The sequence below is a fragment of the Morone saxatilis genome, unplaced genomic scaffold (genome assembly GCF_004916995.1).
Source record: "Morone saxatilis isolate NCDOM2014 unplaced genomic scaffold, NCSU_SB_2.0 Contig0, whole genome shotgun sequence".
Taxonomy (NCBI): Eukaryota; Metazoa; Chordata; class Actinopteri; family Moronidae; genus Morone; species Morone saxatilis.
Window position 1 is genome coordinate 6,391,166 of NW_023339650.1, and position 27,217 is coordinate 6,418,382.

Below are 27,217 nucleotides of genomic sequence, written 5' to 3' on the forward strand. Positions count from 1 at the left end.
GAGCAGTTCTTTACGTCTCATTCCATTCTCATTAATCAGCAGGAAGCTATGCAGCCTCTCATTTAATTTAGTGGAAACATTGCCCCCTCTGGTCTATCAAGGGCTCACGTTTTCAACACAACAGTGAACACGGTTACTACCCGAGTTATTAATGACCCTCGCCCGGGGTTTAAGAGTTAACCCCTCTGCTAGCTGGGAAACTGCCAGCATTTACTGTAATTACACCTGCTCTCTGGTCCCTACCCTGGTCTCAGATTCTGGCCCCTGGTGGGCGTAGCCATGGGAGATGTCTGCCCCAGACATTGGGATTATGTAACAAGGATGAGGGTTGCCAAAGTTTAATGGCTAGTGGCATTAGCAAGAAGCAACAAGATAACAGAAGACAATTAAGAATTAATGTTTTATTTATCTTTTTACTACGTTTCCTGCTATTCAGTTAATGTTGTGGTGTTATTTCACTGCTTGAGATCGCTTGACAGTCAAATAGTGACACCATTAATAAATCTTATTTTCCTTTGGTTATAAATAACTTATGTTAATATAATTTAGGTGATGAATGATCACACAACAGACCGATTTTGTGCAAAATATATTGTCATTAATTTCGCTTGTGAAAATGTGTCGGCTTCTCGGCATGAGGCCAAACTCCTCCGCTCCTTCCTCTTTCTGTTGCATCCTTCACCACACCTCTCTCTCCCGTCTCTCGACACACACACACACACACCACACCAGCCTTCTCAGAGGTCAAATGCAGTCTAACCCCTTGCAATCTGCGGACTAGCTACCGACCCAAACCGATCAATGCTGCAAGATCTTTGGGGAGTTACTTCCTTTAAGGGCTCCAATCAGTGATGTCGCTTATGAAATGACAAGATCGCTTAATATCACCTCTCCACCTGGCCTCGCCTTGAATCTGTGTGCCGCCATCCTCCAGTGATGGAGCTCTCTCACTCCTCCGCAGTGCACTTTGTGTTGCCGGTTCCACGGCCAACAGTCTTTAGCTGAGAGCAGTATCAGTGAGGCCCAGCATGTCGATTCTATTGAACTGGCTTGGCATGTCACAGGCAGTAAAGACCTCTTGATTGACTCTTGCTTGGATAGCATGTCCAACTCCATACATTAGTAATGCTGAGGATTCGATAGATGGATGGCCCGGACGGATTGATGCAGGCAGGCAGCACATTTACCTCAGTTCAGGGAACCGGAGACGCAGTAGAGCTGCTAAGATAGACAATTATTGTCATGCCATTTTAGTTTGGCAAGATCTTGTTATATTTTAGATTCATTATGAATTATTTTGAGGAAAATACAACAGGAACAAGAGCCATTCATCAGCTCACAAAAACAATCATTAAAATAATTTAAAGTGCTGCAGTTTTTAAGCTAGCTGGCATAGTTCAGCAGCTGGGTCACCACTGTGTGTGCCACTCCAAGGCTTAATTGGCTACTTAAGCATATCACTTTTCCAATATGTACTGTTGTAAATATGAGCACGGTCAGGCAGTGCAGCTACACAGTTGTGACTGTAGCTTCTTAGACTTAACTCCTCTGCATGAAGTAATTTGTTCATGTATGTTGCAGAGGTAATGAAAACTGTTTCGCAGCGCTGCCCTTTCTGGCCTGGAACCAGCTCCTGCAGCATCTTTCTCTCTTGTGTCTCTCTCTCTGCTCGCCAACTAGGAGAATGAATAAAACAGGACTGAATGTGATAGGGCTGACCCTGCATCTGTTTAAAAATACAAATTAAAAAAATACACATACTGCATCTGCTCAGCCTGGCTGCTCTTAGTGATCTTTCTTGCTTTTTCTTTGACCTCAAGTACTAGCTGTCACAAGCACATTCACAAGACCAAAATGTGGAAGTTACAAATGATGGAGATGTTCTCATATGATTGCTAAATACTCACGAGGGTATGCCAGCATATTCTGTGTAAAAGTCAAACTGAATGTGTTCAGACAGTACCTGAGCTAATGTAACAACTGTATATGTTACTTCTCATTTAAGCTCTGCAGAATTGTGTCACATTCGTTGAAATCTATATGTATACTGAATAGGCCTATAATATCTCTTCATGTAGTGGCTCTGTAAAGGTATATGTTCATGCCGACAAATTGAAACAAAAATTGACATTTAAGAGAGGAGCGATACAGAGAATGTGTCATGATTTTTTCCCCACAGCCTCCACTTTTCTCTAACTGCCCACTCTCTAGTGAGAGGGGAAGGAGGGATGGAGAAGAAGGATGTAATTAGGGGGAGGTTGGGGGCTCAGGTCAATCCCAGGAGAGCTGGTGCTGAGATTTCACTCCTTCCACTTCCCACAATGCACTGCAGACGGGGGGGGGAAGAGGGAGAGGAGGCAATTAGCAGGTAACACGTTAGCAGGCAGGCTGATCTGTTTTAAGCCAATACAGCTGCAAACTACACGTCAATGGGGAAGAATGGTGTATCTCTTTTTTATTTCTGTAGAGGTGTGTGTGTGTGTGTGTGTGTTTGGGGAGATCAGGTGGTACAAATGTACATTAAATTTCATTCTGTGCGTGTGTTGTGCAATTATTCATACCACCGATGACAACAAATCACCTGCACACACACACACACACACCTCAAGGCCTTTTTATCAGCCACTCCTGTGTTTCTATTTCATTTTCATCACACATAATTAAGCCGGAGTGTTCTCTGAAGCGCCCGCCCCTCGCCACCTCCCCCACCCCGCTGCCCGCCCCTCGCAACCCCTGGTGTGTTGTCAGCAGACACAGCAAACACTGGATGCAGACACGAGCTTTAAAAAAAAGCGTTTATTAACCGTGTTTGACCCAATTGGCTTGCGTATGAAAACACCTGGGCGTCAGATTGAAATTTAATTGCTTCACTTAGTTAACCCACTTAAGGACCATGTTTAGTCTGCTCAATTTGTTGGGATCAGCAGCTTTGTGCGTCAGGGATGTTGTAGGCTTGGATTGTGGATAATTATTATTAATTACTGGCTGATACTTTTGGCTTTGAAGCTGCGATGAGCAAAATGGAGCAATGTCTGGGAATGAACTTGGCTGAATGGAATTATGTAGATAATGCCTGAAGTGATAGAAAGGAAAAGGGCATTTGGTCTGAGAAACAGGGCATTGGGTTGCTTTGTTTTTGTTTGTTGTTGCCAGCATCATCAGTGGGAAGGCTCAATATGTCGTCTGCACCCACAGTGTCAATCAGAATCCCATTACTGCAGAGGTCATAGACACACTGCTCCAGGTAAGCTAAGTCATTTCCACCAGGATAAAGAAATATAATAAATTTGCACCCAACAATATCTTCTGTCCCACACATTTCAAGGAGAACTTTAAACTCTAGTCAGATATAAGAACATGTTTCCCGCTTTCTCTCAGACAAAATGGATTCAAAACTTCAGTCAGGGTTTTTTTTTTTTTTTTTCTTTTTTTTTTTTGCCAGGCTAGCAATTTGAGCTCACAGCCTCATGGGTAATTTTATGAATACATATCAGGACCTTTAGCTCACAGGCGGTAGCTGGCACACTCAATAATGCCTCGAGCAATATCACTTTGAGAGAACCACACAAAAACAAAGATGCCTTAGGTCCATGAATATTTATTAATAGGAGATACTAGAGCAGTTAAAATGACAGGCTAATAGCTGGATGCAGAAGAGAGATATAAAGAATAAATGATTAAGAATGAATGATGAAGAATGATACAAAGACTGATGGAAAGTTAGGAGGAAACCCACAGAGCCTTCAAAGTAAAGCAGGCCCAATAGGATTTAGACACAGCATTGTCCGTATGGGGAACCCTGGAGGAAATTTGCTATTAAAAAGCTGTTAAATACACGTTTACTTGGCTCCTTCTTTGAAGCTGTTGTTGCTGGTGCAGCAGTGAGGCAGCCTCCCCTGGTATCCACATGCAGGAGCCACTGCTGATTGGCAGCACAACAGCACTGGTGGGTATGAGACCCTCAGGGCTTCACTGGCGGTCTCCATCATTATGCCGACGGCGCTATCATTTCTGGATGCTGATTAAAATGTTGGCGAGGTTAAAAGAAGCTGAAGGTTAAACCAGAAAGGGCTCTATGTGAAGTCGTTTTACACCACATCCCCTACCCGCTCATCTTACACACACACACGCACACACATATGTACACTAACAAGGCAGACTTCTATGTAACAGATGAGGAAAGAAAGCACACTGAACAGGTCTGTGAAGGACTTCATTCTTGATTTTAGCCACTAATGGACGCTGACTCAACTCGCCTCACTTTTTCACAATCAATCCCACTTGATCTCAGTGTCCACTGATTATTACTATAATAGCTGCTGAAGATTTTTCCAGTTTTACAAAAGAATGTCAGTCAAACAGCTTGAAGTGGACTCCATGAGAGGCTCCAAACAGGTGGTTGTGAAAGGAAAAATAATTTTGCTCTTATTTCTTTAGAAATACTACAGTTGCACATGTGAGGTTCATTACATAGATTAGGCAACAGAAAGCAGCTGTGAATGTCAAACCAATTACTAAGTGTAATATTATTGGGATTCCCTAATCCTTTACATTTAGGGTAAGCTTTCAACATCTGTAACCAAAGTTACAAATAAAACTCATAGCATCAGCTTCTGTTGGCTTAGAAGGCAAATATACAGTTCATACAGTGTTGAGTGTCATCCTAATAACTAATCTCATCCCGTAGCTAAACCCCTGAAAAGGAGATGGACAGCATAAGATATGAAATGCTGATTACAAAAGTATCTGATATTATTAAACAACAGGTATAGCCTTCTGTGCACACCTTAGAAATTTTGAGCTACACACTCCAAATGCTGCATGCCCCAAATCAGAACTAATATGTTGAGAAGCTTGAAAAATATATCATATGCATGAAATGTTTAACAGGGAGATTCTGACCACTTAAGTTGATTTACCTCTGTTGGTGCTGTTGCTAAAGAGTGCTCTCTCTTTTACCTTACAACTTTGGCTAGTTATTCACAGAATGTATGTTAATTGGCTACGCCTGATCCATAACTTGTTGCTTAACTCGTTTTTTTTTTTTTCTGAGGCACGTGTTCTGTTGGCTTTTTAAAACATGAATAAATAGAAAATGAGTTATTGTGGTTTAACAAGCAGCCAGTCTACATTTTGGAGGTATTTACTGACTATCAACAGTAGGGCTGCCCCGACTAAAGATTTTCCTAGTTGACTAGTAGTTGTTAGATAAAGCCAATAGTCAATTATTCATCATATGAAACATTACTGGGACACCTTACCTAACCCCATACTGCTCAACACTAAATCTGAACTAGTGAGTGCTATGGTCAGTACTATATTATTATATTATTCAAATGCTTTACGCAATAGAGAGTGAGGATGATCTCAGTTTTTGTTGCTAAAACTGGGTAAAAACAAAAAACCTACATTGCAGAACCAGACTAATGTAGGGTGGCCCATAGGGCGATGACTTGGTGATGATGTGCAGATGTCATGCTACTTGTACTCTTTTGCCAGCAACATGTGCATTGGCATTGGCTCAGCTACAGTCACGAGGAAAATGTCGGAAAATTGTTGATGTCTTTTTCATTTGTGGAGAAACATACTCATCAATCTTTTATTAGGAGGATGATTCATCTGTCCAGCCGTACTACACATACTTGTCGTATGCTTTTGTAACGTTATGGACGGTAATATGGAGTCAAATAATCTAACATTGCTCATTTTTAAAAGCTCTCTCTGTGTTACAAAGTGCTTTGCTATATCTCCAATTTGCCCTATTATGGAAGGTGGCTCATTAGAAGCTTAATTGTTTTGTAGGTTGTTTGTGGTGGTCTTTTAAATGAGCAGGTTTCCATATCAGATTCAACCCAGATAGCATGTGGGCCACTTCTGGCAATGATGCGGCACGGATGAGAGCCTGAAGTGGCCCAAATGTGTGATCTGAATGTGATGTGGTAAATGGTGAATATGGCCCAAATATCACAAAACTAATGTGGGCCATCTTTGGCAAAGATGTGGCACAGTCGACAAATGCTAATCTGGGTGTAATACGAAAGTGGCCCTAATGTGATGCAGCAAACATGGCCCACTTATCTTAAAACATATTTGGGCCAGTTTGGGCAAGGATATGGCACAGTAAGCACTGGCTAACCTGGATATGAACCTAAAATTTCACCATTTGACATGGTACAAATGGACCAAATGTATCGTTGAACAGTATTGGGCCACTTTTGGTACAGATGCGGTAAAATTAGTACTGGCTAATCTGAGTAAGTGGCCCACATAAGATACAGTAAATGTGGCCCAGTTATCTTATAACATATCTGGGCCACTTTTGGCAAATATATGGCACAGTCAGCACTGGCTAATCTTGGTGTGAGGCTAAAGTGGCCCACTTATACATGGCAAACATGGCCTTAATACTTAACTAGAAATTTTAACCACTTTCGGTAAATATACAGTACAGTCAGCACTGTACTGTACTAATCTGGAACACTGGAACACATTTGGGATAGTTAACAAGGCCCAAATATCCTTGAACAGTATTGGGCTACTTCTGGTTAGGTTGCAGCCCTTTTGGCACTCACTAATCTGGATGTGAGTCTGAAGAGGTCTACATGTGACATCAATTGTGGATTTGCCTGCCCTCTGGATAGGATTTATCTAGGGTTTGTGTGGACCAGAAGTCTATTCAGGAAAGTTATTATGACAAGGTTATTTGATACTAAACAGAGAAATATTATTGTAATAATAATAATAATAATAACAACAAAATTGAAATTATTATTCTTTTGGGCATTTCTGCTTTAGACAGGCATAGTGGAGACGAGTGGAGGATGACATAATAGCCTCTTTTTTTGTGAATCTATCTACCGAGAACAGGATCTAAAACATAGACCACAACCCAAGCCAGTGCTTGAATTTGGGGCAAATAGCAGAAACGTTCCGTATCAGGGTCAAGGGCTGGTCAGTGATTTAAGACTGTGCTTTTCCTCTAAATTATTATATTTATTTAAGGATCAAGCTAAGCTGTGGTGAAGCAGAATGGGCAGGGTGAAACAGGCCAGCTGTCACCGGAGTGTCTCACTAAGACGTTAGTGAGCACAACTGTGGAGCCTATCTGTGTCTATCTGTGTAATCTCACCCTCAACACCTTTCCCTCCGCCTCTTTTTCTCTACCGTAGGAATGAATAGAAAGATGCCTTTTACCTGGGTCTTAGCAACAATATATGAATAAAAATAGCTAAATTAAAAGGCACAAAGGAAGGAGACATACTGGAATACTGCAATTTTGTCTGCCTCTCAGCATTTTCTCCATAAAATATACAAACATAGCCACGGCTCCATTAATCTACGATGAGTCATGCCTGTTGGAAGTCCGATTTCCAGTCTTCATTTAAAGTTTCAGCCAGGACTGGATCAGGGTGACTCATGCTTTGGAAACTGTGAGGTTGACTTTTACAATCAAGCATCCTCTTGCTGATGTTTTGCGAGTACATCCTATCACATTTCAGTATTAGATGTAAAGCAGTAATTGCAGTCCAGTTCTTGTCTAAACTCTCTATTAGTAACACCACTATGGCAGGAAATAGACAATGTGTCGACAAAATGTGGGAAACACTGTGAAAAGGAACCTAAGTTTGATATATTTTGATCACAATTAAGGCAGACACCTACTGTACAAACAAAATCAAGAAATGTAGATTTTTTTAAATTTAATTTTTTTATTAAAAAAGGAAGATACAGTTCCTCTGTTTATGGGCTAAGAAGATTCTCATATTTCTGATGTTAAATAAAGTTTATAAAAAAATCATTGGACTGTGTTGAAATGCATTGTCACAAAGCATCATCACGACCTTTGCGGAGTCACTCAGTCATGTTTTTCTCTATTGCAAAGTTTTTCAAGAAGCAGTCTAGCAATTCAAAGTTCTCTATTTTCCTCAGAGTACTTTATGCTGCATGAGGATCATAAATTAATTTAACAGGTATATATCCCCTCAATGCTCATCTAGCAGCAGCAGAAAATGAATTTGCTGAGTTTATTGTTAAATGAAGATTCTGGTGAGCAGGATGTGAGTGAGGATTTAGTGCACCTTAAGGGACCCCCTCTTTCCAAACTGAAAATATGCTTCTGAGATCTCATCTCATATTCATTTGTCATAGCGAACGTAGCTGTGCTGTTGCTCCATGCTGCCCTCTGGCTAACTCTGGGCCATTCATCGCCTTGCAGAGCTCCAAGCCTCGCTGCCTTCATTCTCCCAGTGCTTGTTCCACAATTTAACTTGGCTTGTTTTCCTCTACCTCCCTGTTGCACCTCTTTGTCCCTCTCTCCCTCCTGATCTTCCCTCACCAATCGACTGTGACCTTACCGCAATTATGCATCCTCCAGTGGGACAATTAAAACTGAGCTACTGTCCCGAGTGGAGAGGGGAGGGAGAAAGAAAAGGGAGGAAATAATGATGCCAGATTTGTTCGTGCAATCGCCTGACTCCTTTTGAACCAGCTCCTCTTGAAGTAAAGGAAGCAACTGTTTTAGCCGTTCTGACTGTGTTCCAGTGCCACCACTAGTCAAGGACACGCTGCCCTTCAGCCACATTGTCCAGCACAATAGAAGCTGTCTGTTGTATCATTCAGTGCTGGAAAAACTCACTCATGTTGACGTGGTTGTCCTCTTTCAATTCCACCCCCTCCCTCCCTTCTTCCCTCCCCCCATCCTCCGACCACCCTTCTCCCTCTGTGACAGGTGCAAGTGCAACCTTCACGCCAACAGCTGTGTGTATGACAAAGAGAAGTTGAGCTGCGAGTGTGAACACAACACCACCGGGCCTGACTGTGGCCGCTGTAAGAGGAATTACCAGGGGAGAGCATGGAGTGCTGGCTCCTACCTGCCCATCCCCAAGGGCACGGCTAATATCTGTGAGTACACGCAGACACACACCACAGACATGTTGAGTAATTAAAAGGATGGGTCACCTCACAGTATAGACAAAAATACAACCGCTGGACACAATAATGGAGATTTCCAATAAAAATGTGAATCAAAATAACAAAGGCATCCTCACAGACAAATGATAAAAGCTGAATCCCAATTAGCAGTATCCTGTGTGTCATCTTAGAGAGTTCTGACAGTCACCACATTAATGGTGATATATTGAGGTTTCAAAGCAATGTGAAGCAATTAAAGATGCTTCAATGAGATAAAAGGCAGAGAAGGAAATACAGTGGGGACTATACAACTTTTTGTGTATTTGATTTGTCATGTCCTGTGGAAACAAATGTGTCCAAACCAAAGACCAGAATGTAATTTAACAGAAGAGAAATAAACATCTCAGACCCTCTGACGTATCACAAAGCTGTGACTAGGGTTGATGAAATAGGGATATTTTGACATGAAAATCTCCTCAAGAGTAGCTGGAATCAACAAATAAATCAACCAACAATCTGCAAATTCATGACAAACTATGCTAAAGCGGAGCAGTGTTGGCAGGCAAGAAGCCTACATAGTGAAATCACACACTTAAAAGCACAGCCTCTAAATACATCAAAACTATTTGCAGAATTTAGTCTCTGAGCATAGTTTATGAGTTGAATCGGTGGACTGAAAAACAGCACATACAGTAGGTGTAGTAGGTTTGTCTGTGAGGAACTGATTTGTCTACCTGACCCCTGTGTCAAAACAAGAGTAAGCAGCAGTTACAGCAGCAGATGCCCTGTGTCTGACTTCACTCTTCGTTACCATCTTCCTATCCTTTACAAAACACCCACAACATCAAGTCAGTGGTTCCGAAAGGAAAAGACCAGGCACGCTCTCTCGTCTGTGTGTGAACAAACTGAGTGTGCCGGGTCAGGATTTGAGTTCACTTTACCTTTCAAATTTTTTTTACCTGTATTCAACAGGGGAAGTGACTTGTATATCTTATGAAATAAACACTGCTTTGATGAAACATTTGTCTCAACTGTAGTAACTAAGAACAGTCTTTAGGAGTAATGAACAGAAATGATTATATGTAATTGTTCATTATTTCACCATGGACCATCCATGCTATTAGATTTTAGATTAGACTTTTTTGTGCTGCTTTCTTGTTCATTAAATATTAAAAAAAGGCTGTGTCATCTGCAAATTCCTTGTGATTTCAGAAGTTTAGGTTAAAATAAGTGGCCTTATGCCAGCCATTGCTCCTGACAGTAACAACACATGACTTAGAAATGCCTACCAGCAGAAAGCTTTCCCACTTTTTTCCAGATTTTTGACATCCACTTTTGACAAAGTCTTTTTATGAAAAATGGCAGGTACAAAGGGGATGTTATAAATAACACTGTAGCGACACTGGTCTACAATAAACCTATAATACACCTGTGTGGAGTTATAGTGGCTTATTGTCATGAGTCCATGTATCCATTCATTCTAACTAGCAGCTGACTGTGCAATCTTGCATTATTATTATTTTTAAGTGCCTGTTAATGTAGGGACATACACTTTGCTTTACTAATATACTAAATGTATTAGAGTAAATAAATAATGTTCTCCAGCTGCAGCTGCAATGTAGGATGGAACCAATTATTTACTCCTGCTTGAGCTGAAGAAAGTGGGCCAGCTCCTTTTTGTCTAATGTCTTGTGATGACGTCATGGCATGTGAGGAATTTTTCACTGTCTTGTTCTGGAGCCACGGCTGTGGTGGGAACCTTTGTCTCACTGGGTTTAACAGGCCCACAAGACCCACTCGTATGAACAGAGAGGGGAAGGAACCCTTATGAGATATGTTTTAATCTCTAGAATGCACACCTACTTGTGAACAGGTGGCTTTCATCAAGTTGAAACAAGCAATTTAGCACAACTTTGAGTAATTTAGAGAGTTAGCAATCCTGAACATGAATAAACCCAGAGGAGAGTAAAATTTACTATAAGCATTTAAAAATTGTCTTGCATGAAGCCCATTGTTGGGCTATACAGAAAACTTGCCTTTTTACAAGCCATGCAAAATTTAGGATATATTATATTCTCCATTTCCTCTTGTTTTTCAAAGGTTCTCTCTACTGCACATTCCCAAACTCTTGCTGTTTATTATTTATTAGGATCACCAGCAGACAAAAGCAACAGCTGCTCTTCCTGGGGTATGAACAAAACAAGGACACAGTGTCACACAGTAGTCCCTACGTACAGTAGTTTAGTGGCACTGAAGTGAAGAGCTAAACTATGATCCAGGTCCAATGCCTTGTGTGTAGACATTTGCAATGACTGTTAATGGCCACTAGGGGGCAAATAAGTTGTCAGTTAATAAATGAATGAATGAATTAATAGATGACAGAACTCTGAACAGACATAAAAATTGTCAACGTCATCCTACCCCTGTCCCGGCCAGTTTGCCTGCCATACATCAGCTGAGCCAGCAGAGCGTGATGAGCGGCAGTGCTATAAGTTCGAGTGAGCTGGCATTAATTTGAAAGCCCAAGTTTTATCCCGCCATGTCCCCTTATTGCATCCGTTGTGATTTCTGCCTTTCACGACGGCGCTCGAGGACTCTCGGCCAACGGCTGATGACTTATTCTCCCTCCCAGAGGATCCGTGTTATGAGACTTAGGGAGGGTTTGTGAAATGGCCGTTCCCAGAGCCCAGATTGACAGCACATTATTAAAAAAGGTGACACACACACACACACAGGTGCTCATCCAGACCTCCATGCACCCTCCTCAAAGCATTCACGCACACACATTCATAACTACTACACAAACACATATACACTCCCTTTGCCCTGCAAGTGATGAAAAACAGTCTTAGTATAAAGCGCATTATTATACTTTGTCTTGGAAGGGAAAAAAATCCATAATGTAATAACGCTGTGAAAAATCTATAGGAATGCAAGGCTATCCCTCCTGAATAGAAAAAAAAAAAAATGCACAAGGCTGACAGAAAAATGCACCTTGTGCTGTTTTGTAATTTTCAAGCCCATTCAACACCAATTCCAAAAGTCTCCTTCCCTCAATGTTTTCCCTCGAACCCAGTGAGCATATGGCAGCTCTTCGGAGACAAATTTGTCAAAGATGAAAATTTAATTAAGATTTAATTTCTTTTTACTATGCCCATCAAGTCGTCTGATGCGATAACAGGATCGATGAATCATCATCCGCGGAGGGGGTGGGGGGGGGCTGATATTTTGTCTTACAATGGCACAAGGAAGAAGAACAGGATTTAAAAAGTGATGATGAAAGAAAAGGATGGCGAAGATAGAGGGAGGGGAAGTGGGCATCACTCTCTGTCACAGCTAACTCAGCCTTCTGGGGTGGCTCTGTCTCTCTCGCTTTCCCTCTCTCCATCTATGTCTCCCACCCCCCCTCACTCGTCTCTCAGCCTCACTCATTCTCGCTTCCTCCCTCTGTGGAGACAGAAGGAGAGGGATCAGTTTGAGAATTAACCATGGCAGTTCATTTCACTGTAGGGCTGAGGATGCTGAGGGAGATAGGAGCCGGCGGTGGAGGGCGGCAGTAATGGGTGGCCTCTGAAAAGTTGATTTCAAACACTAAGAATGTATCCTGAATGTTTTATTAAAGGAGAAAAATCCTTAAATGCACTTTAAATAAATAACTGGATTTGGAGATTTTTTATTTTTATTTTTGTTTACATCCTGTGTGCCTGCTTGCAATGTGTATGGTTAAAGAAGATATGCTGGGTGTCTATCGGATCAGTCGCAAATCTCCACAAAGTCTTCAAGTAGCTTCAACCCATCAAACTATTACACGTACAAACATACAGATACCGGAAAGCAATGAGAATGCATGCATATACCTAATCTTAAAGCAACAAATACAAAACAAGTTGAGAGTAAGAAAGATACCGCCACAGTCTATGTATGCTAAATATTGGGCTACAAGAAAGAATGGGGGACATAGCAAATCTGGCTCTGTCCAAAGGTAAAAAAAAAGCCTCTAAAGCTCACTAATTTAGATTTTATTTCGTGTTTGTGTAAAAAGGACATGTTGTTTTTTTAAGGAGGATTATGTCCTGTGCTCTTTCTTTCCCAGGAGTTGTAGCAAATTCCAAGAAATCTCTGCTCCTGTCTTTATGCTAAGCCAAGTCTCCTGGCTGTAGCTTAATATTTAGTGTACAGAGAGTGTCATTTATCTTTTCATCTATCTCCAGGCAAGAAAGCAAACAAATGTGTTTTCCTTCTAAAATAAAATGTACGTCTTGGGTCACATCTGAAATCATCAGTCAGCTAATCCAGGAGACAGGAGCTTCGTCATTTAAAACTGCTTAACCAGTTTATAAACTCACCTCGGCACACAAATTTTCCCATGGTCATTAAATTCCAAATAGGCTAGTAAACACATATACGATGTCATCAGGACCTTTTAGTGTGATTTACTGATTTCGTAAGATCCCAAATCCCACTGCAGATGATCTTTATCTTTAACTTTATAGTCATTCATCCATTAAATCCATCCATGGTAATGTAGAAAATGATCACCAGTGAAAGACTAGCTGAGAGAAAAGAAAGAGAGAAGCTGTTGAAGGTCATGACCTGTTTTTTACATGGTGACATAAGCAGTGAAGTTATATAAGAGGAGGATGACCTTGCTGCATGGTGACAGCCTTGTAAATGTTCAAGCGTTGCGTTCCAATCCATTGCTGTCATTATTTTGTTATTATGATTGCACAGTTGTACATGATGTACATAATCTAAATAGTTTGTTTAGGGCTTAACAGAAAGGTTTTTTGTTGTATGATGTTTGACTGTTTTTGGTGCCAGTATTTTGACACTTGAAACGTCCTTTAATCTAAATATGTCCATCTATTTGAACTGTGTAGTACTGAAAATGTTTTTAATTTTGCAAATAATAATATCCAGTAAAATTTTAATTTTAGATCCCAATTTCAGAAACTTTTTAGACATTAAGTCAAGACATTTGTTCAGTTTGCAGCTGAATAGATTTCCTTGTCAGGGCAGGATTAAGAGACCCTTGTTCAGATTTAGCTGAAGCCAGCAAAAGTTTATGGATCTCCTTTGATCAAAGCAGTTGAAGACCTGGACATGCAGTGGATTTTACTGTAATGATTCATCCCCTGCCTGGAGACAAGATCAACATTAGCCCTCCGCTGTCTGACTGAAAACCCTGCATTTCATGGTCCCGGATGAAAATGAAAAGAAGGGCTGTCATATCTTGAGTTTACAGTCACACCAGCCACAAATATTATTTTATATGACTTACAAATTGCATTGCTCTTGTTGTCTAATTAGTGTACATAAATGTAGAGCTGCCAGATGCTACAGTCTTATTATTAGTCCTTTCATCCAACTGGGAGGTGCTGATCATGGAAATGTGACAAAACATACACACAGGGTGCCTCGTACTTATTTGCACACATACATACATTTAGATTTTTCTGATTAATCTTCTCTCTTGAGGAAGTAGGTTTCTATACATATTTCAATGGCAACACAAGTCCCACAGGAGCGGATAATGCCACTGTAGAATAAATCTCATTCTTTTGTGAACACAAACAACTATTACTGTATATTGGGTCTCTGAGACGCGTTCCTTATATTATGTCAGTGACATAGATTCAGTGGTTTGACTGGAATTTGTATGGTTTGCACAAAACCGTCTTAAAAATGCATGAAATGGTTTAATGTAGTGGTTCTCAACTGGTCTCACCTCGGCACACAAATTTTCCCATGGTCATTAAATTCCAAATAGGCTAGTAAACACATATACGATGTCATCAGGACCTTTTCTTAACATAAAATATAAACATATTTTCATCACTTTTTTTCATTTCATTCCATTCAGAGAAGGTGTTGTTAGATTCAAATGCCTTCCATACTAACACATAAATGCACTATGACTGGCATTACACACACACACTTGGTGGTTGTGACCCACCAATTAAGAAAGCATGTTTTATTTAGCCCTGGGTAGCACATTACTAACTAATGCATTAGTGTAATCATATTACTTTACTAATGATGCTCCAATAAAGCACTACTGTAATCACATTACACAGGTGCCAAATAATGTGTTCCATCTAGAATGTTGACAAAATGAATGCTTGATGCTTTTGAAAAGCCTGATAAAAAGAAGGCATTTAATTTGAGTGTCATTGCTCTTTAAATCTTAATACGGTGAGGCTGGTGAGACAGACTGCTCTGTGTAAAATGGGAGTGTTCTTCATCAGGCTCACAGCTCTACTGTGTATTCAATTAGTGCCATGTGTTTATTCATCTTCACACATAAACACACGCATGCTCTGCACACATAGCTTCACTTCCACCTTCTCCCTCTCTCTCACACGCAGCACCCACTCATTTAGGCTTTTATTCCTTTTTCCGCAGCTATTTGAATTTCCATTTTAGCCCCATTCTCTTTCTTTTTTTCTCTGTTAAAGTCATTGCCTGTTGTTTTGCATGCTCTCATTCTGTTGCTCCTGCTGCCCTTCTCCCCCACCACCTTTTTCTTCTTCTTCTTCTTCTTCTTCTTCTGCCTCCGCCTGTTCTCGCTCCATCTCTTGATTTTGTTTCATGCTCGCATTCTCTCTCTCTTTCTCTCTCTCTCCCCCACAACACCCCCAACCACCCCAGAGACCGAGCTTGTTTACTCTGTCTTTTCCACATCTCAGCTCTGTGCAGCTGTGACGGTAATCTTTCTTTCAAATATTTGTTTCTTCCGTCTCCAGATTTTTTTTCTTTTTTTTTTTACTCCTTCCCACATTGCTGCCACCACCAACGTACACCTCATCCCTAAAATCTTAAACTGTGCTTCTTCCAACGTGGCTCCTGGGCACTTTAAGACTTGCCACCTTCAATTCAGATGTACACATTGAGAGCGAGCAAGCGAGCCGGGCACTCCGGCGAGGCAAGCCGTAATTTTGCTCCTGAGGAATTCAATCAAGTCAGCATGCCGTGTGCTTGTGTTTTGACAGCCTTTCCGCTACTAACCAGTTAGCAATGCCTGTCACCATCACTGGGCTCTATATAGCCAAAGAGCTCCAGATAATGATGGAATGCTATAAAACGATGGCAGCCAGAAAAAGTAATTACCAACTTTGCCTGCGGTGAAAATTCAGCAGATAAGACCCTTTCCAGACAAGTCCAGGTAGCGCCAAGGTGAACAGGTGAGACACATCGAAGGTCAAAGCAGAATGGATACTGACAGAAACAATGTAATGACACCCAGAGTCACACACACGCAAACAAAATGCACACAATCATACTTCCACTCCAACAACTGAATGTGCTCTTGACAGTAGAATCGAGGAACCATAAGCTATGGCAAATTTGATGTCCGATATTTGACAGCTTGCTTAGTGACAAAATAGGATGTATGCCAGAGATTTTAAGCTCATAGATCCATGAGAGAACATTTTATTATTGCTTTCTGATAATCCATTAGCAAGGTTACAGTGATGGTCTTGGATGGATGACAACATAACTGCAACTGAACCAGTGAAGGATGAACATCAAGCACTGGGACTTGTAACCACACTGCGCTGTGAAATGAGATTTATTGTAAATCAGTTGATGTCCCACATGACTTAGGCTCGCTACTGTATTTTAATGCCCACATTTCTGTGTCTGTGTGCGAGTGTGTGTGTTCTGTCGCATGTGCCGACCCACACGCACACAGATCATGTTCAGTGAATCGCACACACCCCTCAGAGATCATGTTCACCACCCAGCGACTCGCAACCATGATCCCTGCACAACTCATAAAAATCAATGGAGCACACCGTCAACATAAGCAGCTCCTAATGCTCTTCCTGTGCGATAGGACAAAATTAGATTGCAGCCGTGCCCTGTAATGGCGGGCCCAGGCAGGTGAAGGGGATTGGAAATGACGGTGATTGTAAATTAATCGAATGACCCGACATGGGATCCTGGACATCTGCTCGAACCCCACAGGTTGTTCATAAAGTGGCAAATAATTGCACTGACAGGCCATTGGAGTTCCAAATCATGACCTGGAAGAAAAGGTTATTTGACCCTGAACTAGACAAATTGTCTGAGTAGTCAAAATGACTACTCATTTGACAAATTAGCATTTGTCACTTGTATAGAACATGATGCACATCAAAAGCGCATTATATTAACATAACTGTGTAGGAAAGTGAAATGTATCATAAATAGAGGAGATGATTAAGGCATCATAAGCTAGATAGTTTTTATGCAGAAAGTATTTTATGTGTAATTAAATGTCTTGTTCATAACATGTACTGGAAGGGTGTGCACTCAAGTGACAGCAACATTGCTAATGTGTCTTTGACATTTAGCTGAAGACAAACAGCAGGCATGTACAGTTGGTACAGTGCAGCACTTTCTGAATATTTTCTCCAAACACTGTGATGAAGAATATTCTCTCCTCTCAAACTGTGAACCAACAGTTTGAACTTACAATAACAACAGCAAATCCCCCCCCCCCCTCTCTCTCTCTTTCTTTCTTTCTGGTTTTATATTTATAACCCTCTCCATTTAATGTAGTGAGTCCCCTGCTAATCTTCCAGACTAGATGTAGATAGCGCTTGTGTATTATTGCTCTGTCAGCTACTTTACCAGGCCCTTTTTAGCACTGCGTTATTGTGTTTTTTTCATCTTTTACAGTTCAGTTACAGAGCTAAAACACTTGCAGTCTCACATTTTTGACTTTGTGAGTAACTGGAGGAACCTTGTATAGTGCATGTTTGGATCGGCAGTGTGTGCATAAATAGAGTTTGCAGTAGCCTACGTGTTAGTACATGATAATGGTGTCCATATCTGATATAATAATGCAGATTGATTGGTTACACATTTTATTGTAGAAATTGCATATTACATAATTATAATACATAATTAATAATAGATACATAATATGCTGTTTGCAAAGCCCTGCCCTCTCTAGTTACTGGTGCTTATGCCCATCAAGCTTTCTGTTGTCTCTCAGCACATTATGCAGTTTATAATAATAATAATGGGACAGATTTACCACTTTTGGAAACAATTGGTCCTTGATTTCCTACAGTAGTAGACAAAAGCAGGCTTCACATTTCTACGCAAACTATCACTGGCAGATTCTATCAGCTGTAGCTGAAACCACAAGGTTTGCTAAACATGACATTATCATGGATAACGTTGGCTGGGGTTCCTATAGTGTAAAACCAAATCCAGAACAGGAAAAAGCCGCTAATGTGATCCTAAACTCCTGATTGCATCCAGGATTGGAAGACGGACCAAAAGAGCGCCACCAAGGCGATGTCACAGAGCTGTTCTGTGAAATCAAGGCATAATATTTATAATATCTTGTTTTAGTCTAAATTTCAGGTTGGTTCAGATGCTTGTCCACCCAGAAAGAAATTGTTCAAAATACCAATATCAAAGTTTCATCTACAGGCAGCTGTAGTCTAATAATATAATGGATAATTGATGATAATTGATATTATCTTTCAAAATCCTCAATAATCAAACTCTATTACAGTGATATCTAGTTTCCATACTACAGTTTTTGCTGCTTTGTTTTGTCATCGTATTGGGACACTCAGAACCACTTTCAGCCAAATACAACTGTACTTTGTGAATACGGTGATTGTGATTCTGATTGTCCTTCCCCTTGTCCTTCCTGTCTCCTGGTTAGCATCTGCCCACCCCCTTGAGGTTTGACATCCATTACACTCCGCCTCCATATGTCAGCATAGCCTCCTGCACTTCACAGCTCTCAGACAGGTCACAGATTTGGCTCCTAAATACAGCTAGCAGGCAGAGATCAGAGGAACAGTGATTGAATGACAGGAGTTTGATCAAAGTCCATGTACACAAGCACATGCACACACTCAGGAAATCCTCATGTTTCCCCTGGAGATATTTCGTGACGGCTCCATTAGATGAAAGGCCCCCACCCAAAAATCCTGCACAGATGCCTCCTTGCCTCCTCAGCTTCCTCACCCGTAGGTGTGGTGGTGAGCGGATGATGGGAGAGATGTGAGCCAGAGAGGAAGAAAGCACCATTTTTATTTCATTTCTTCTTTTCCAGTTTACATGGGCTCATTTCTCCTATTGCCCAGCATGCTTCCTCTTCCCATGGCGAAGAGGTTGTTTGTTTTTGTGGGAAGACTGCGTTATTGAGGGCAGGGGGTAGAGCGTAAGGGGGGGTGGGCCTCTGTTCAAACGGATGATTAGAAAAAGTGGAGCTGGCATCGATGTCCTGAAAGCAAATTCCTCTGAAAACAAATGCCGACCAAAAATACACAACCAGAAAAATGGCAAAGTGCTTTGTAACATTGTCTGCGCTTCAAGGTGTCTGAAGCAGCCACACACACACACACACACACACACACATATTCATATTCACAGTCCTAATTAATACCAAAAACAAGATATCTGTGGTTGGTTCAGATGGCGAAATGATCGGCACAAGAAGTCTATGAACGTCTCAATCTCCTCAGATCCACAGCTTGGCAATGTCCTGGTGTGGGAGAGATCTGGTCACCATGGGGATGAGACAGACTGTATTATCTGCTCAGTGGCTGTCTGGCACAAGGGAATGTGTGATGGAGGGATGGACAGGCAGGCAGCAGGATAAGACATGTCCTCCTTTGGCGACAGAGGCAGAGTTTTCCATCTATGATGTCCTTTGATATGCTGTGTATGATTGTGTGTCTATGTGCATGAGAATTCTGTCTTATGCATCTCTGGCAACGCATATTTTAAAGACGTGATGTGCTGAGAAGCATCTTAAAAAAATATTCAACTTTCTAACTTTAAAATAACTAAAGTATTATACTCTCTGACCATTGTGTTTGCTGAAATTGTTTTTTTAGTGATATTGGGACATTTTCAGGTGTGTATCGTTTGCTGGGGGAGAGGGCAGCAATGACCTTTTCTGGCACTACAAACAACAGGATTCTTAAAGTAGAAATAATGGACGACGCAAGAAGAAACCCAAGACCCGTCAGGCTAAACATGCAGCAGCTTTCAAATCACAGGGAAGACTAGCTGCAACTTCCGTCCCAGTCTATGTGGCATCTAAATTGTATACAGCTCATTAAGATGAATCATGAGTATTGGGGTGCGAACTCAATCAACTGTGAGGGAAGATGGCAGGACTGACAATGTACTTCTGGTCTCAAGGGGAAATGTTGCAGTTGTCACTTTAAAGTCAAATTTATGCCATAATTTAAGTTGTTCTTTTTCTCTTTCTCTTTTGCAGGTATTCCTAATAACATTGGTCCAGTTAGTAAGTAAACAGTTACAAAGGAACTATATGAATGCTTGATGCTTTGCTTTGCCTACTGTGCCAACCTTCACCATACAACCCTGAACTTGGTGCCAAGTGTTCATTTCTGATTCTAATCTACCTACAAAGAATCACTCAATAACTGTTGACTAACCTTTTTTTTTGGGAAGACAGATAAGCAATAGCTAGGGGCTATATTGTCATGATGCAGGCATATTAATTTACTTTATCCAGACTCAACTCAACCAGATAACACTTGCCTGGCTCTGCATGCAGAATGTCATTTGTTTTTTTTCCTCTCTCCCATGCATTATAAATAAATGGCATCTAGACTTTATTAAAGTGCCAAGACCTCTCTGGCAGTATAAAGTCACAGGAGGTCATTTTAATATAAGCCGCAACCACCTCAGCTGGTATTATCTTCGTCAACCAGTAGCCCCTGAGGAGAGGGAGGAAGAAGAGAGGTGCCACGTCTCAAGTTACCGCTGCCTGGAAGGCTGTGTGATGCAGGAACCATAGGACTGTATTGAACAAGTCAAAGTGCATTCACAGCCTGGCTCAATTCTCCTTAATCTTTTTTCCCCATTGCTCTGTTCTTAGAGAGTACCCTCTGTTCCCGGGGCAGCAGATTGATTAGCAAATTGCCCCTCCCTGTCTGATCCTGGCTGAGGGTGAAACAGGCATGCAAGTTTTTGATAAATTGGCCCCAGTGATCAACTTACCTGTTAAATGATGATGAAAACAACAGAAAGTAGAAGTCATTTATACTGTAGCTGCAATATTGTTGGCTCTGGTGCTTCATGCTAACACTTTAGCATACACCGGAATGAGTGATGAAGTCCATTACCTTCATCCAAAGTAAGACAACTGACCTTTAGTAGTAAGACATTGTTATTGGCTTTCATGAAATTGGAAAAAGATACATTGTAAAGTCAGTATCTTTTTATTTTGAGTAAATCTTACCAATCCCCCTATACACAGCATTGTCAGATCAATATATGGCAAATGAATTACAATTTGGCTTAAAGGAAAAGTTTAGGAAAAGTGGCTACTCTGGCTTTGCCCAAAGGCTAAATCAACACCTTTAAAGCTCACTTATAAACAAAATATTGTTTAGTCAATATAAACACTGCAGTGTAAAAAAGGGCCAGGCTAGTTGTTTTCCCCTGCTTTAAGTCTTTATGCTAAGCTAAGTTAACTGTCTCCTGATTACAACTTCACATTTAAGGGACAGACATGAAGATGGTATCAATCTTACCATCCAACTCTCAGCAATGCAATTAATAATTACTATTTTTTTAAGCTCTGTTGTAAGTGCTGGTTTTCAGTTTCAGTATAATACCAGTGGCTTACTTTCACTCAATATCTAGTGCTAATGCCCAAGTGTTACCAAGCCAAGTTATATGCACCAAGGGACACATGGATGACACATGCACACTTGTTTTCATCGTTTAAGGGCTAAGATGATCACTGGGCAAGTTTCCCAAAACATGCTGTGTGATACACAGGGTGAAAGCAGATTATTCCCGGGTGGTTTCTAATCAGGCTTTAGAGCGGTAGCTTATGCACAAAGTCAATGCTGGTTGTAAAGTCTGATGCTATGTCATGAGTCAGAAATGGACATGTGGCCAAGAAGACCAAACCTCCCCCCTCCCAATCTTCCACTGCTTGCCTCCTTCACCACCTCCTCACACCGTAGAAATTATGCTTCCACTCCATGCACGGCCTGCTGGGAGTTCAGTGTGTGTGTGCATGCTCTTCATATATGCTGTATATACATGCATACATATTCACATCAGTCCTCTTTCTGTCCCATCCTAATGCCAGGCCAGACCATGTCCAAAGGCTGTCCTCAAATCCTTTACGGGGAGAGTGTGCATGCTGTGTGGTTGCGTGTGTGAGTGTGTGTTTGGGGGGCCGGGTGATGTAGAAAGGACATTCTGACAAACCAAAGTCTTCACTTCTCATCCAGATTGGCCCTCAGGGATTTAGAGTTCTCACGAATGGCTGTCTCGTCACAGCAGCACTCCTACAGAACCCTAAAAACTGAACTGAACACTGAAGAGGATGAAGCTGTTTTCAGTGCAAACACAAACCAATTTAATGTCTGCGTTATTAATAAAGATAGAATAGAATGGACAAAAAAAGGTTAGGATGTCCTTGAGGTTGTTAAGCAGACTATAAGGCTACTGTGGGTGGGGAGAGAAAACACAACACTTTTCATGTTGTTTTTGAAGGTGATTGAATTCCTTATTGACTTTTCTCAATTCTATTTCAAGTTTATTAAGCCAGGCAGAATTGCCTAATGCGGACCATTAAAATGAAATTAATATTTTAAAAAACAATTCTGGCTCTGCAAGATTGCATTTCATTATGGGTATGGCATTGATTAAAATCCGTCACCACTCATTTAGCTCGCCTTACCTGAATATTCCCCATAACAAAATAATTAATGGAACCCAGATGTGTGTTACATCCAATCAATTGCCAACACAGAATAATTAAAAATTAACGTACTTTACCAATTAGACATTATAGAGCCGGACAGTGCGGTTTGCTTATGTGTGTTTTATTTCTTTCTTAAATAATGCATTCTTTGTGTTGATGCATAAATCTATTGTTCATGTCCTCACAAGTCAGTTTTGCTTTTGAGCAAACAGCTTCACCTCTAGGTTGTAACTCAGATGAAAAAAACGAGGCACTTGAATTGAAGATATGAGACTTGAGTTTGAGTGGTGATGTGGTGTGCCCTTTATTTGTTAACCTGTCATTTTAAAAGAGCCTCTCATTGAGTGACTCAAGCAATTTAAACCCACAGGAGATGTCGCAGTCATCACCGATGCCAGAATCCCCAAAGCAAGATCAATTGCGAATTTTTTTTTGGGGAGATTAAAAAAAATAAAATAAAGACCGGGACGAGACAGGAGATACTTGCATGATAGTCTTTTGTTCAAGCTGTTTGGAAATCAATGACTGGTAATGTTAGGGGGGGTTAAAAGTGATTGTCACAGTGTGTAGAGGCACCAAGCTAAAATTATATGTATTAATTTATTCCAAATCAATAAAAAAGGTATTATTGCGTGTGAAAAAAATGCATTTTCAAAATGATTTGGCCTTTGAACATTTGAACAGAACTCATATTCTCTATTCACACATTGTTAGGGAAATGGGCTTCTTGCCAAGACACCATTGGACGTTAATTACCCAAGATTGCATGATTCATGGAGTCAATAGCAAAAGGACAGAAAGATCAAGTGAAGAGATGTAGGGGCACGATGAGGAAACTTATCCGTATTCCTCCCTTTGCTTGAGTCCTCTCCATTTCCAACCGCAAAGTATTTCCCTGACACGGAAATACCGACTTGTATGTAATTATGAGGTTATGCTACCCACAGCAGTCCGTCATTCCAAGTCCCAACACCTGCCATTATTTATTCATTGTTATTCTTCCACCAGAAATACACTGTAATTAGATATTGATTACATAGTCGATGTGATGAATTAAACAAAATGCCCCCTAACTTCTTAATTTGTTATACATAGCTTAGACCCGCTTGCATAAATCATGACTTAAATACTAACTTTGAGACGCTTTTATCTTTTTTCTTCAGTTTTCCACTCATCATTGCCATTGCCATAAACATACACATACACAGCAAGTCACACAAATTACATACAACGTCTCTCCAATGACCTTAATGGGTCTTTGGATGCATTCTCTTTGCTCGTCCATGTCAGCCCTGCCCCATTGTATTTGCTGTTTCCTGATTTACAGATTTGAGTCATGCTGGACATGTTCGTGTCTCCAGTTGTGTGTGTCCACCACCACGTAGTCCCCCCTTTAGACTATCTGTGAAGTGCATCACACAAGTGCACATGAATAACTCCTGGTTTCTCTCAATTGCACGCAGTTCGGCCGAATGTCTCATCCCTAGGTGTCGCTAACCGAAAAGAAGGTAGGCATCTAAGAATATGCAACAACTATGTTTTTTTCACTAATCCATTTACCTCGGGGTGTTTGTGTAGTGAGCAAAAATTACTCTTTGGTAGCTAAGAGTATTTGTGGGTAGTATCTTCCCCTCTCCCAATCTTTTATTATTATTATTTTCCTGACAAATCTTGCTCATGATAAAGGGCTTCGGTTCCTTCAGTGGAAGCTTGTGTATTCATGGAGCACTCATGTTGCAACATGCTGCAGTGACGTACATTATCCACTCAGACACTCAATGAGTGCACTGTACATTGATACACACACACACTCGATTTTAATTAGGCACAGAGCTTCCAGGGATTCTCGGTCCCATCTTAGCGCATCAGGAAGAAAAGCAGAAGAGGTTTCATGGTGGTTTTTTTATGCAGATTGATGTTAGGCTCATCTCAGTTTAATCCATCGTGAAGATGTGATGTGCAGCCACCTCACAAACAACTAGCACACAACCCCTCAGCTCTGTGTTTCCATGACTGCAGCCAAGCGCACATAGTGTATGTGTCAGGGGCTTATGTCACCCAGTACAATGGCAGAGGCTGGGCCTATTATTTCTTTTTCCCACTGTTTGTTTTATGACCGGAAAGGAATCAAGGGATTGATGTGTTCACTGCTAGCCAGTTTCCTTATCCACGCTCCTGTGCACAAATTTATAAGGTGAAAATTCTTGGCTTGCCTCCACTGAGGTGGAGAGTAGTTTGTCAGGGGATAGTTTTTGTCTGGGGAAACATACACAGAGGCTTTTGAATTATACAAAGCACTTGTTAATGAAATGAAGCATAAAAGAAGGACCATAATATTAGGATTGTTCGCCATCTAAGGCATTTGTAACAGATGCTGCTACATGCAGCCAACTTCACTTGGCAATGTCACTCCTTATTTCCCAATGCCATCATTCATCATTATTGCGTATGTTCCTTTATTATTTTACTGTTACATTTATTATTAAGCACGATGCTCAATTTTCTTAATTCTCTGACATTACATGTTTATTGTTTAATTGCAATATCGTGTTTTTTTTGTTTTGTTTTGTTTGTTTCTTCTTTTAATTTGTCTAGTAGCTCCTCAAGTTGCATTGTCCACTGCCCCTTCTGTCCACGTTGCAAACAGCAAGCGAGGTAGGAGCTCTGGAATTCATACATTGCCCCCCAGATGACTCCCAAGCCTTTTCACTGTCTGAACTGATGTTTCTGTTTAACTATAAGCCCCCTAACCCTTGCAGCACTAACCCAATGCTAGAGTCCTCTGTATCCATATCTCCAGCTCAGTGCTGGACTGATGGCTTTCACTGCACAGGGCACATTGAGGATTCATTCGTCTATGGAATCGTTTCTAAACACTATAAAAGTCCCTTGGAATCATATCCTTTTCAGTGCAAATACAGTGGGTGCATGAGACTACAACTATTTTTGGGGAACGGCTTTCCAAGACTCGAGACTTTTTATTCCCCGTGCGTGCATGATTTATGACCTTAGCCTATTTCTGAAAAGGAGAGATTATTTGTCTTCTGAGAGTATGTCTGCGAGACTGAGGCATCTAATGTAGAGGATCTTAGCTTATGCTCAGACAAGACTTTCTCCTTTAGGTGAAAGTTAGAGTGGACTGTACTTGCTGCTCCTTCATTTCTAAGCCTTGTCGGGTTGTTAGCGGCCGGACAGGGAGACCTGACCTCAATACAGATCCTTAATAACCACAATCCCTTGGACGAAAGCCCCATCCACAACCTCCCCCCTATTCTGGATCCGTAAGTGGGCTTTCTGTCCAAGCGGCTGCCAGTGAGGCTTAAGGGTCACATCTGTCTGCGCTGTGACACATGGTGTCAGTGGTCACTCAGCGTGGTAGACTGATCCTCACTCAGAGAGAGCTGAGCTGGGGCTGCCCCCTCCCATCCTGCACCCCTAAGGCCAGGGCTGCCAGTGAGTATCATAGACTACAGCATGAGGTTTTTCAGTCCAGCTACAGCTCCAAATATCTAATTTAGCATGACATAACACTGCATAGCAGGCAATGACACACTCTCTCCCAGCTGCAACTCACCATACGCTCACTTGCCTTATTGACTTTAAAAGTTGGGATGTAATAAGCCTTTAAAAACAACTATCCGGCCTATTTATAATTGTTTGTTGGATGAGTTAAGGGGTTCTCAGATTTGGAATTCTTCATGCATTTCATTACAGAGGGTTGTGATATGAAGCGGCATTAAAAGTTCTGGCTCGTTACCTCAACCCAGATCGACCATGAAACTCAAGAGATCAATTAGACAACAATTTCAAAACTCCCCCACTCCATTGCCTGAGTTGAAAGATCCATTTCATTCATGGTTTGACCTGCCTTACGCTGTGTGGTGTTCCCGATGTGACCGTGTCTCTGTGCCATCATTTTGGAGCCTTCCTCGCCTCATGTTGTGGTGTGCTTGAAGTGATGTGACCTCTTTGAGTCCTACTAACGCCGTGCTTTTTTTTTAATGTGATGTCTTTTTCTAACTCTGGCTGTGCCCATGCCAGACTAATCATGAGTTACCCTCCCTCTCATGTCCTCCCTAACACCTCCTTCTCCTCCCTCACAACGCAGTCTCCATTTTTAACCTCGCATGCCATGGCGCCTCGCTCAAATTCTTGCTAACCCCTCCGCCGTAGCACTCGCAGCAACAGAAACAATTCCAACACTTCCTACCGCGTCTCTTTCTCTTTCCTTTTCTCTCTTTCTCTGTTCTCTTCCCTTTACACTTCCTCTCTCTTTGCAAGACTGCGAATGCTTCGGCCACTCCAACCGATGCAGCTACATCGAGCTGCTAAACACCGTCATTTGCGTGAGCTGTAAGCACAACACTAGAGGCCAGCACTGCCAGCTATGCAAGCTGGGCTACTACCGCAATGCCTCAGCTGAACTGGACGATGAAAATGTGTGCATAGGTTAGTCCCCCACCCGGCCCTGCTTTCACACAAACACTTTCCTTGCCTCACCTACTGTCTTTGACTCGTCACCAGATAAAGTGTCACCTTTCACCCCCGTCTGCTTCATCACCCGTACACCCTCCTGCCTCCATGTCT

The 27,217-nt window shown here is 41.4% G+C and overlaps 1 protein-coding gene across 1 annotated transcript in view; it reads left to right on the plus strand.

Annotated features, from left to right (window-relative positions):
* Nucleotides 1-27,217, plus strand: part of ntng1a (netrin g1a) — a 116,015-nt gene that overhangs the window by 77,568 nt on the left and 11,230 nt on the right. Inside the window, exons 4-8 of the mRNA XM_035655448.1 lie at nt 8,729-8,901; nt 12,421-12,453; nt 24,118-24,138; nt 25,226-25,285; nt 26,912-27,079. Of these exons, the coding sequence (XP_035511341.1) occupies nt 8,729-8,901; nt 12,421-12,453; nt 24,118-24,138; nt 25,226-25,285; nt 26,912-27,079 (455 nt within the window). The remainder of the gene's footprint in view (nt 1-8,728; nt 8,902-12,420; nt 12,454-24,117; nt 24,139-25,225; nt 25,286-26,911; nt 27,080-27,217) is intronic.